This window comes from Arachis ipaensis, chromosome B10, assembly GCF_000816755.2.
Source record: "Arachis ipaensis cultivar K30076 chromosome B10, Araip1.1, whole genome shotgun sequence".
Classification (NCBI taxonomy): domain Eukaryota; kingdom Viridiplantae; phylum Streptophyta; class Magnoliopsida; order Fabales; family Fabaceae; genus Arachis; species Arachis ipaensis.
Window position 1 is genome coordinate 133,641,206 of NC_029794.2, and position 12,772 is coordinate 133,653,977.

Here is a 12,772-nt window from a genome sequence, read left to right on the forward strand (position 1 = left end):
TTTTTATAAAACTTATCGAAATATATTTAAATTAATTAGTTTAAATAATTCTTACCTAACATAACAGGTGTTACTTGGTCGATTTGTTATCTCTTGGAATATATGTATTCGTTTGGTATCAGAAAAAAAAAATGCTAGATAATTAAATTTTTTTAAATTAAGTTAAACCAAGTTAAATTTACGAACCGCACATTTTTTCTTTTCGTTCTTCTTCTTTCTCCTTATCTTCTTTCATTATCATTATAGTATTTTTTTTCTCCTTTTTCTGCATCTTTCTCTCTTTTTCCTTTTCTTTTTTATTATTTTTCTTTCTAAAAAAAACAAAAATAAAAAGAGAACAAAGAAAAGAAAATACATCACAAAAAAGAAGAGTAATAAAAAAAGAAAAAAAGAAGAATAAAAAGTAAAACAAACTGTAGCATTCTATTTTATATATCACGGTTAATAAAATTTTAGTGTAAAAACTAAGAAATTTTTGTGTTAGAAAAGAAATTTTGATGCTATTTTTTTGTTTGATATTTTTTTTCAAACTCTTCTTCCTCCTCTCCCACCTTCTTCTTGGTATCATAATTATTTTTGTTTTACACTCATAATTTTTTTTATTTCACCTTCTAAAAAATATAAAAAATAATTAAAAAAAAAAAGAAAAAAATATCAAACAAAAAAAAGTATAAATAAAAAGAAGTAATTATGCAATTTTTTATTTTATTTTTTAGTTTACAATAAAAATACATAAATTATGTATGAAGAAGATTGAAAAAGAACAAAAAAACATTAAAAGAACTGTAACATCAAGTCGAGAAATCTTGAAAAATTTCAGTTTGAAAAATTTCGGTGTTAAAGTTAAGAAATTTGTGTCTCACAATTAAAATTTTTTTATACTATCTTTCATGCGAAGAAGCATGTAATTCAGACTGTGGTTTATAAGTTGTAACTACAGTGATTCTATTTATTGCATGCTGATATGAATAAAGGTGAATGTAAGTACACTCCTAATAAAATCATTAAATTTTGAATTTGAAATAAACGACTAATGCAACTACTGGCTGATTTTTTTTTATATAAAAAAAATATTGGTATTTTTTTTTAGAAATGGAATTATTTGGTATAATTATAGATGAATAAATTTTGTAGGTAAAAAGTCAACACGTGGGAGAGGTGTTGCAACACGTGGAAGGCGTGTTGGATAAGTGATAACATCCTAGCTAACACGTGGGGCGTGTTGGACACGTGGCAACATATTAGCCAACACGTAGGAGGCGTGTTGAAACACGTGGAGGCGTGTTGAATGATTTTCACAATGCGTGATATACTTCAAATATCAATATCCAACTAAAACACGATTTTTCATTTCCATATTAAAAATAACAGAAATATTTGATAACCAAAGAAAATTAGCCAAAAACAGTCATAACTTGCCTTATTTAGCATTTATTAATTGTTGTAATAATTAATAAATACTAAATAAGACAAGTTCTGACTGTATTTTTTGTCTTTCTAGCATTACCGTTCTATCTCTAACTAAAACAGCAAACATTGGATGCAATGCAATCATATTTCCCTCATGCATGACTTTGAGACATTAGCACGTTATTATCACTTGGCAGATACACAAACTGTATAACAAATCATTCATTCAATGAATTTATTTCTTCAATGATATCGGTATATTTAAAGGAAGTCCAACATTTGAAACCTCTTCAATCTCCAACTATAATTCTATGGTCAAAACATTAAAAAAATCACAATCTAAAAAAGTGAAGAGTGATACTATAAAAGGTTGACATCATTATGAAGATATTTCAAATATTGTAATTAGAAAATTTAGATGTTTCTTATCTTCTTTTAATTTTTTCTTGTGTATGGGAACATATTCTGTTGATCTGTCCTAATAATAGCTATTTTATTTTATCAATATGAACAATTGACACACCAGATTAATCATAATAGTTATTCAGATGTATGGATTGACTAAGAATTGCAAACTTAAGTTGTTACTTGTCCTATTTTTTTTTACTTTCTTTCTAGCAGAGAAAATTGACAAAAAAAAAAGAGTGTTCATCTCATCAATTACAATATTGCATGAATATACAAAGATTCAAGGTATAAATCAATTAAAAAGAGAAAAAATTTCATTCTCCTCCTCTCCTCAAAGATGTTAAAATGACATTTTCTTTCAATCTATTTATAAAATATACATTTTTTTCTTTTATAACTTTTAAAAAATCTCCTCTTTATTCTATTTTAAATTTTTTGTGTTAGCTAATATTAACTTTATCAATTTTAAAAAAATCTCTCGTACAATACTCTATATATATTTAGTTTTACTTTTATAATTCAAACTATCAAAAAATACATAACATAGTATTCTTTATGTTTGCGTACTCTTTTGTTTCCTCTTTCAATTTTGTTATATATTGTTTTTGATTTCTTATTCCTGCTATATTGTGGAGTTTCCTCGTACGAATGAGGAGGGATCCGATTGCTGATGATGTTGATGTTGATGTTGATGTTGATGCTGATGCTGATGCTGTTCCGAGGAAGGGGAAGGTTGTCACGACAAAACCACCACCTATCCTTTCGGACGAGCTCATAGAGGAAATCCTGCTGAGGATACCGGCGAGGTCTCTCGTTCGATTAAGGAACAGCGTCTGCAGATCATGGAGAACCCTAATTTCCAGTTCCCAATTTGCCAAGGACCACCTTCGACGTTCAATGGCGGTGGATCCAGCCTTGACCCACCCACGTATTGCCTATTATAGCGAAACCTACGTATACCCCACAATCGGAGTGTTTTCCGTACGATCTGTGATGGAGAACCCTCCCCATGAACCCACTAAAGTAGTTCCCTATGACTATGAGGGAAGCTTCCGCCTCATTATTGGCTCTTGCAATGGATTGCTGTGCTTGCGCGATGAAGAGGGCCAGGATGGATTTATAATCTCCCATCGTGCCATGCTGTGGAACCCCTGCACTGGATTCACTTCTCAGCCGCTTGAAATTGGAGGTCTCCTCTCCATTTGCGGATTCGGTTATGATCATGTGAATGACAAGTATAAGCTTTTTGCACTTGTGAAAAAGAAATCAGGCGAATCCGTCTCCAGAATGTTTACATTCGGCCCAAATTCTACCTGGAGAACAATCCAGGATTTCTCCCATAAAATTCGTAACCGCAATTACAGGGGTTCTATGGTGGATCATGTAGGGCTTTTTGTAAGTGGCACTGGCACTCTTAATTGGCTTTTTCACCGCTATCTTAGTTTTGTGTGGGTTCTTTCCCTTGACTTGGTCAAAGAGACTTATAATCAGTTTTTCCTTCCCGGCAGGGATTCAGATGATGATCACTGGGTGGCTCCCCAATTGGGTATCTTGAGGGATTGTCTTGCTGTTTGTTATGAGACTAAGAAAACTCATTGGACTGTCTGGTTGATGAAGGACTATGGAGTTCCTCAGTCTTGGACTAAATTGGCCATAATCCCCCACCACCCGCTACTCGATCGTCGTCCTTCAAGCCTACGGCCTATATACATGTTGAAAAATGTTCTTCTTGTGTTTTCTCCGTGTGACAAGTTTGTTTTATGTAACTTAAGTGATGGCAGCGTAGATTTTCCTAATATTGACAGCTCCAGTGATGACATGCCCAGACATCGTCCTTTAACTCAGCGTTCATATGCAAGGATCTTTCAACTCTATCATGAAAGCTTAGTTTCACCGTCGCACTTTGGTCTTCCAAGCTGCTCATCTGAGATGCGGTTAGGGCTGCATATGGATCGGATAATATCTGCATATCTGCGGTAATTATCCGCATCCGATCCGAATTTTGCGGATATTATCCGATCCGCACTATGATAGGATCGGATTGCGGATTTGGCAGTGATATCCGCGAATTCCGCAAATCCGCATATCCGCACATCACATATAAATAGTATAGTTTAAGAAAATAAACCCTAATGTAATATGAATTTTAGTGTGTTGTTTTATGAATTTTATGATATCTTGTTTTTTATTTTTTTATGTTGTACTTCGACTTAGAATAATTAAACTTAAATCTTGTGTTATTTTTTTTTTTTTTTTGTTATTCAAGAGAACTTTATTGATAATATTTTAGAATTAAATATGCTTAAACAGGTGAAAAATATATTTTTTTTTTTGTAAAAATAGCCAAATGGAATTTGAAAATATTTTTTTTAATTATGCGGATATACCCGATATCCGATCCGATCCGGATACTTAGAATTAAATATACTTGCGGATCGGATCGGATCTGACCTGAAAAATTGCGGATATCGTATCCGATCCGATCCAATGAGTACAGTGCGGATCGGATAGAATTTTAGGCTATATCCGATCCGATCCGTGTGCAACCCTAGATGCGGTTAATGAAGCTAAGCCTATAATCTCTTAAAGATGGTTTCCTACACTATCTCTTGAATCCATAACTTTATTATGATTAATGTAGTGCCTTGTTTTTTTGTATTTTATAGACTCTGGCTTCATGTTTAATGTTTTTTAATTAGGTTCCTTATGAATATCGATCCTCGTTTGCTTTAGTTAGAATATGTATTTATCATGAAATGCTATATAATTGATGTTTTGTATCGGTTCGATTTGACAAAATTGCGAGTGCAACGTGCAAGTACTACGTAACACCATATTTAACATGGGAATATGTCAACTATAGAGATTAGTTTATCAAATAAACCTTTTCGTTATCATTAATTAGAATATAACAACGATTCAATCAATAATAATCTTATATGCCAATCATGGCCTTCCTAAGATGGTGAAAACAAAACCGTGTTCATGACAATTTGATTAAGAGTTTTAGTTCATTTGTATGCTGTGCTCTGAAGTTTTCAAGAGACATTTAGAATGAAAACAGGTTTAAATCTTATGTTTCTGTTTATTGCATGCTGATGTGAATAAAGGTGAATATGTAAGTACACTCCTAACAAAATCATTACATTTTGAATTTCAAATAAAACTAGTATTCATTTTTCAACCAGAATAATCAATGTCTACAAACTACTTTGAGTCTGAATAAGGATATAAATACATTGCTATGATCGAAACATTGTGGCATTCACTTCTCAATAAAGTAACCTCTAACAGCATGCTACTCTCTTGACAAGCTATACCCTCATGCATGCCTTTGAGACATTAGCACGTTACTATCACTTGGCAGATACACAAACTGTATAACAAATCATTCATTCAATGAATTTCTTCAATGATCTCACAATGATCTATAATCCTTCACCATTGAAATTTCACTGCATAATTTTCGTGGCACTTGCTCTATCTTTGTTCCCTCTTGCCATGCTTGACCTATACAAACCCCTAGACCTATATGTAGGGACGGACTTAGGGGGGCGCGCCCAGCTTTTTTAAAAAGAAATTAATAGTAATAAGTTATTAAGTATGATTTATTTTTTTAAAAATGTATTTAGTATTTAGTCTAGTATAAATAAAAGTTTAGTCCAACCTAAATATTAATGATTTCTAATATCTAAAAAATAAGTAACAATATTAAAAAAATCTAAAAAAGATATTATTAGTAATATTTTTTAATTAAACAAAATTTTTCGAATTCCATAAAGTGGATTCTTTTTCTTCTTGTGATCGTCCTTCTTGATTCATTTGGTATTAATTCTCGTTGTTTCAACTGCTACAACTGAGAGATCTTTTTCAGCTATGAATATTGTGAATAATAACTCAGAAACAAGATGAAAGATGATTTTTTTGCTAATTGTCTTTTAATTATATTAAAAAGAAAATTGCTGAAAAATTTGACACAGATTCTATTATCGATAAATTTTATGATACGAAGAATCGACCACTTCGTTGGTAAAAAGTACATGCATTTTTTGTACTTTAAAATATATTCTCTATCGATATATTTTTATAATACATCTTACATTATATAATTTTTTTGCATAATTTTTAATATTATATATGTTATTGGCCCCATGATAATATTTCTGGATCCGTCCCTGCATGCCCATGGGGGAACCCGAGAAGTTAAAGTGCCCGGTCACATCTTACGACAGGAGGTTGATGAGTGGAAATTGAACAACACAAATTCCTTCGGCAAGTATACCGGGTCATAACAAGTTGATGGTTGAAAGGGTAAGGATGTTTAACTGCAAATACCAGAGACAACCGAAATTAAATAGCACCTTAAATGATGCATAGCCACCCTGTTTGTTATATGTTGTATAATCACATAACAGAATAAGAAACCTATGAAGTGGTAAAAGGGTCACCAAGAAAACAATAACACAGTAGTAGACCATGCTGAACTCTATCATAGAGAAGTTTAGAGTAAAATTATGGCAAGTTTAGAATTCAGGTAATGGTACGATAATAGTATGAAGATGCAATACGAACGTACAGTAAACACATTGTATGAAAGAAACAAATCCTGTGAGTCACGCACTCTATCGTCCTCGCCTCTTTTGCTGCCTCCAGAGCTACCGTCAATCCAATGTGCTCAAAGCCTACACCCGCCTTTGAAAAGTCGCGAAGTAACTCTTCCTTACCTATTTCCTTCATTTTTTTATTCTAATTTTTATCTCATTGAATTAATTTATTATTATGTGTTTCAGTGTGTTGATATAGGAGTTTTGAAATTGAAAATATGCCTGGGCTATAAATGTTTTGTATGCCATTGTTTATGATATTAAGTTTCTTGTTGAGAAGGTATCGATTCCCATTTCATTCTTTTTCTTCTAAAAGTTTATTGTGAGGTTTTGTGTCATGGTAGTCTAATAGAGAATTAGCTTCAAATGGGAAATTTCCAAAGAAATTGAAAGGAGCTGATTTGTTTCTTATAAAACTATTTGGTGTTCTTGCGGTATGTATTCTTCTACATAATGGTTATTGTTTCTACATTTGGTTCTTGATTTAAAAAAAAAAAAGAAGATGAAGAATATTTTGGAATTCAAAACTTAGTTCATGAAAGTGAGGTTTTTTGGAAAGGAAAATTTAGTTACTTTCTTTATAATAATAGCGTTTTGTGTAAAGAAATTGAAAATAACTTCGCATTGAATTTCAATTTTGAAGAAACAGAGGCTATAATGTTATAGGAATCTTTTATATTTATAAATTATAATCATAATCACAAATAGGATTATCTATTGTAAGACCTTGGTATATGCTTATTGTGAATGAGAGCACCGTGAATCGTGAATTTATGTTTGTTGGACATTGCTGGTGAGTTAGTTAACCATTTATCAAGTTTTGTTTTAGGAGGTCTTGATTTTTCTCTTTTTTTTTTTGAAATAGGCCAACAAGATTATAATAGATTAAGTCCTTTAAGCTATTGCGGAGCTAATGAAAATTAAATGTGATTATTATACTGAAATTATGCCATTTAAATATTTTCTTTCGTTTAGAGAATGTATCCATTTCTACTCTGAAGAAAACAAAAGAAGTTTATTGAATGAGAAAATATAGGCTTATATTAAGAATTGTTGGATATTAAGTTTATTTTTCTAATTTCCTTTTTTCGTCACGCAAGGAGCCACTTTCAAGTCTGTGTTTTTTTACTCTCATATTGGTATTTGTACTTTTTTAAAAGCAAGAAATTTGTATTTCAATATTGATATTTTTGTAATTTTACAAAATAAAAATTTATTGTGTTTATATTATCAAAAAGGCAAAGTCTTTCCGTTAGAGTTATGTTATCCTTGGTCTTTATGGTATAAGGGCTTAAACCTGCTGTTTTAGAATATATAATCTTCAATTTAATAACTTTTACTTGCAATGAAACTTGTCACAGAAGCCAAAGGAGTGGTAGAAGGAGGGCATACGAAAAGGACTCATCTTTATGAGCACAGATTCTACCATGTTATTTCTCCTTCACTTGTGTTGTTAGACCTTTTTAGCTATGATCTTAGTGTTTCAAGTATCTTTCTTTTCCTCATCCTTATTTCACTGTTTAATACTTCTATTTTTATTGAATCATTGTTGCTGAATTGTATCTTCTAATTTCCTTTTTTCGTCATGCAAGGGTCACTTTCAAGTCTTTGTGTTTTTTACTCTCATTTTGGATTCAATTTTTATGTTGATTTCGTTTAGCTTAGGCACGTTTGTTTCTCATAATAGTACCGACAATTGCAAACTGTATCATTTTATTTCATTTCAAAATATAGTCGCCAAATTAGTCTTCATTTTTTCTTCATATTCAAAGGAGCGTAAAAAATAAGTTAATGTGTTTATAGTGTACAATTTTGGCCGCTGGTTTATTTTGTTCTTTGTCCGTTTCTCTGATTTTTGGGTTTTTTATCTTCTTGATTATTTATTTTAGAAATATGTATTTTTTTTCCGTCTTTTATGAAATAGTTATTTTATAAATACATAATTTGTTTTAACATTGCCTTCAAAATTCAAATAGCTTCAAAATTCTAACACTTTCTTTTGCTCTGCTAGCAATTTTGTGTACAATAATGCTATTCATTGTGTATAGAACTATAAAATATCAGTATCACCAAGAAGAGGTACGAGATTGAAACCATTCTTTTTAGATGTCATCATATGTTGTTACTAAGATTCTGAATGTTGATTTATATAATTGGTTCATTGGTTGATAGATATTTAGTATTGCATAAGGGATCAATTCATATTACTACTTTGTATTGTAATCATGTCAGTATACTCATTTGATCAGAAAATGTCCATTGGTTTGGGAGAAAAGAGATTTTTAGATTTTTTTTTCTATCTCATTAAATACCATAAAACGGTATATGGTAATCTTACTGAGTGTGCTAATATAAGTTATATTCTGTATTTATCACATGCCGTCACCAAATAAGCAAGAGATGAAATTTATGGGGAGAAGGTAAAGTACATTATTTAGTTGTTTCAATAAATAAATTATGTTCTCTGTTTATCACATGCTATTTAGTTGTTTGAATTGGGTAGTAATTATTTAGTCACATGTCATGCTTTTAAATTAAAGGCAATTCCTAACCAAATACATACCATGAAACTGAATGCCTTTAAGCTAGGGATGTTATTACAATTGATTTAAAGACCAAAATTTTATTTTATTCTTTGTTTTGATTTTTCATTTGTTTTTTGAAGGTTATTTGTGGAGCTGAAAATACTAAAATATCTCCAATTACATGACGAGTTTTCAAATTTTTTAATTTTATGTTTTTTCCATTCCAATATCTCAAATGTCTTTTTGTTCTTTGTTTTCAGTCTTAGTGTATTATTTGAAGCCTTTATTTTTTTTTTGTCTTTTTTATTTCTTTATTTATTTATACCTAATTCTATGTGAATGATTTCTTTATACTAAGCATCTTCACTGTATTATTATCTATTTCAAGAGAGCTTTTCATTTCATTTTCTCCTTATACTATGCATCTTGACTGTTATTTTTTATTGGTTGGCAAGTATTCTATTGTGGACTTGTGGTAACTACTTTATCACTTGAAATTGTTTGTTTATATTTTTAGTAGGCAGCACGATTTGGTTAGACACGAGTGAATAAATGCAACAGCATACGGGGAGCAAATTGATAGGATTGCCAATTTACGGATTCTCAAGTTTGTGAATGTTGCTTTGGAGCTTAATTTGTTAAACATTTTTACATGAATCTCCCATTTTTTCCTTTCCTGCTTCTTCTCCAAGTAATGTAGTAAAAATGTTTGTGAAAGTGGATCTAACAGGTAAGCGAATTTCATTTAAAAATGCAATGATGAAGAAAAAAATCTAAAGTTGTTCACAACAATAGGGCTTCTTTTAATTTAAAAAATTACTAAGGTTTATAAACTAGGAAAGGATATGCAATCTTTCAGAATTTTAAAATCACAAATTAATCATTTTATACAAAATTTATGCATATAAAGGAGAGGACTAATATGCTGGCTTTTATTTGATATATTCTGTTTCTTTATGGTTATTTGTTTGTTATTTTTTGTGGGCCTTACTCTTTTTTGTTTATTTCTTTCTCTCTTAATTGAATATTTTATTTTTTTTAGTTTTCTGTTTCTATTGGGGTAAATAATGAGATTTTTATTTCTACATGATGTCCATGTTAATTTTATAAGTATCATAAACATTTTTTTTATTTTCGTTGTTCTGAGTTTTTGGACAGAACAGATTTGAGAGTGAAATTTAGCTTTGTGCCTTTTTTATTTTTTTCATATTAAAATTATTTGTTGTTAGTAACTAGAATTTATTTGTATAAAATTTGTAAGAATTTGAGGTCCATGTTGATTTTACAAGTATCATTAACATTTTATTTCTTTTTCCTTTTTTTGAAATTTTGCACACACATGAATTGAGAGTCAATTTTAGTTTCTTGCGTTTTTTTTTTTAATTCTAATTAACGTTACATGTCGTAAGTTAGTAGCCATATTTGATTAGTATAATAAGTGCTACTATTGTGAATGTGGTAACCGACATACCCTCGTATACATAATTGTACACCACTTGAGTTTTAATTACTTGGATGCTATTTATATACATTTTTTGTTTCCTGACTCACCTGTTCTTTAATTGTGGAGCAGCTCTTGGCTTGGGAGAAGAGACTTTTTGGGCAAGTTAAATTAAGTAATACTACTACTTGCTTATTTTTATATGAAATTTAAGGCATTAAATATTTATATTTGGGTGTCTCGTGTGCTATTTGGTGATGTTTGTATGGTGTTGTCAGGTTTGCTGGGAAATGGGAATAAGAAATAAATGGATGTCTTTAAAGGCAATGGGAAAGATGGGAAGTGAAAAGGTGTCAAAAGACCCAAATAAACCAAAGAGACAACTTAGTGATTTTTTCGTTCAGTGTGAAAGGGTAAATCATTCTTCACAGTTTTTACTTTTTTTTTCACCATAGTATGCTAATTCTGAATGCATCTTGCTAGTTGTCTTATGCTTAATTGTGCATGATGCATCTTACTTTGATTCTTTTAATTAAAAAAATTACTAAGGTTTAAAAACTAAGAAAAAATAAGCTATCTTTCAGAATTTTAAAATTACAAATTAATCATTTTGCACAGAATTTATGTTTACACAAAAAAGGACTAATATGTTGGCTTTTATTTGATATCTTCTGTATCTTTAAGATTATTTTTTTGTTATTTTTTGTGGGCCTTATTCTGTTTTGTTTATTTTTTTTATTTCTTGATTGAATGATCTAGTTTTTTTGTTTTTTGTTTGTGCGGAATAAATACTCGAAATTGTTATTAATATATGAGTTCTATGTTGATTTTATAATTATCATAAACATTTTTTTCTGATTTTTGCAGTGAAAAGAATTCATAGTTAGATTTATATTTTTGCTTTTTTATTTTTTTCTTCTAATTAAAATTTTGTGTTTTAACTTAGTAATCGAATTTCATTTGTATAATTAACACTGATGTTGTGAATTTTATAATATGCCAGCTTTTATTTAGTCCTAACAAGTATTTTCACAAAAGACTTAATTGCTTTTATAACGGAATAATATGTGAAAATGCAGGATGTAATTAATTAATTACCCGCTAATTCATCAATACGATAAGTGAAATTAGAAGCAAAGTAGTTTAATTCCATGAAATAATTAAATGGATCATTATTCAGATCATATATTGTTGAATGAGGAAATACACAAATTTTACATATATCATCTCAATAACTTTAGAAAAATTTAATGATATATGGAAAATTTATAGACCACATTGCCTCTTGTTACAATTTGTGTACTGATTTCTCATATTTTCTTTCCATGAATAAATTGTTTGTAAAAGTGCAATGACTCTTTAGGCTTATATTCTGGAACAGTGTGGCCAGCTCCCTGTATCAAATGTAACAAAATAGAGTCAACATACATCAAATTAATCTAATATAATTTAGCATTAAATTTAATTTATTTTGTATACAAACCTTTATGGTTAAAAATGTAAGATTGAATTCGTATCCTTGTGTAAACCTTCAACCAAGAAAGGAAACTTAATTAATCAAATTTTGTTGGATCAAATTCATAAAATTGTTAACAAAAGATCTTATTTTCATAGTTATCAAACTCAATTTGACTTGGTCGGTCAAATAATAAAAAATCTGATCATTGGATCATCAATTTAAATTGGGTCATTATTTAAATCGGTTAAGCAATTAACCTGATAAAAAATTTAATTACTAGATTCGAGTCTGATAACTATATTCATTTTACAATGAGTAATAACTCAAATGGCATAGAATCCTCATACTCAATTAAGAGGTTGCGGGTTCGAATCTCTTATCTTTCCAAATTTTAGATAGCCAATAAGTAATAGCTCAAATGGCATAGTCTCGTCATACTCAATTAAGAGGTTGCGGTTTCGAGTCTCATATCTTTGGTAAAAAAAAAAAAACTATACTCATTTTACAACTCAAAGGTAACTTGAAAGAAAGACAATATATGTGGGAATAAAAGCTAGCTATTTTTTCTTTTCAAACATCTTTTTGTCTTTACATTTTTATTTTTGTCTTTATATTTTTTTATCTCAATACAGAAATCAAAAGTAGCTTTAAAGTTTGGATTTAATAAATCTGCATATAGTTCAACATCAAACATAAGACTACATTCATATTGTATTAATTCTGAGGATCTAGCTAGCTAGCCTCAAGATTTAGTTGGAAACTGAAATATTGCCAAAGTAATAACAATATCTATCTAGAGATATTATGCCAATATATGAAGTTCAACTCAACCAAGACCAATAAAATACAATCATGTTAGGTGAATAAAATCAGTTACTAAAATTAGTTATTTATATCAAGTATATATATTTTTTAAATAACATAT

General features: G+C 29.8%; 2 protein-coding genes across 6 annotated transcripts in view; one reads left to right on the forward strand and one right to left on the reverse strand.

Moving 5' to 3' along the window:
• On the forward strand, nucleotides 2,406–3,813 carry LOC107621243 (F-box/kelch-repeat protein At3g23880-like). Of its 5 annotated transcripts, none has more exons than XM_021113757.1 (2): nucleotides 2,406–3,007; nucleotides 3,324–3,488. In XM_021113757.1, the coding sequence occupies exons 1-2, from the start codon at nucleotides 2,467–2,469 to the stop codon at nucleotides 3,371–3,373; spliced, it is 591 nt and encodes a 196-aa protein (XP_020969416.1). In that variant the 5' UTR covers nucleotides 2,406–2,466; the 3' UTR covers nucleotides 3,374–3,488. The 5 variants fall into 5 exon arrangements, with proteins under 5 accessions (XP_020969416.1, XP_020969417.1, XP_020969414.1 ...); XM_021113758.1 differs by having other exon boundaries at nucleotides 3,327–3,488; XM_021113755.1 differs by having other exon boundaries at nucleotides 2,406–3,213; nucleotides 3,324–3,431.
• LOC107622012 (serine carboxypeptidase-like 20) overlaps nucleotides 11,484–12,772 on the reverse strand; it is a 14,596-nt gene continuing 13,307 nt past the window's right edge. The window contains exons 13-14 of the mRNA XM_016323952.2: nucleotides 11,872–11,917; nucleotides 11,484–11,782 (exon numbers count right to left, since the gene is read on the reverse strand). Of these exons, the coding sequence (XP_016179438.1) occupies nucleotides 11,699–11,782; nucleotides 11,872–11,917 (130 nt within the window). The 3' untranslated portion in view covers nucleotides 11,484–11,698. The remainder of the gene's footprint in view (nucleotides 11,783–11,871; nucleotides 11,918–12,772) is intronic.

Bases quoted from the DNA above. Each gene is read 5' to 3' on its own strand.
- LOC107621243 (XM_016323277.2), top strand. From the start codon at position 2,467: ATGAGGAGGGATCCGATTGCTGATGATGTTGATGTTGATGTTGATGTT.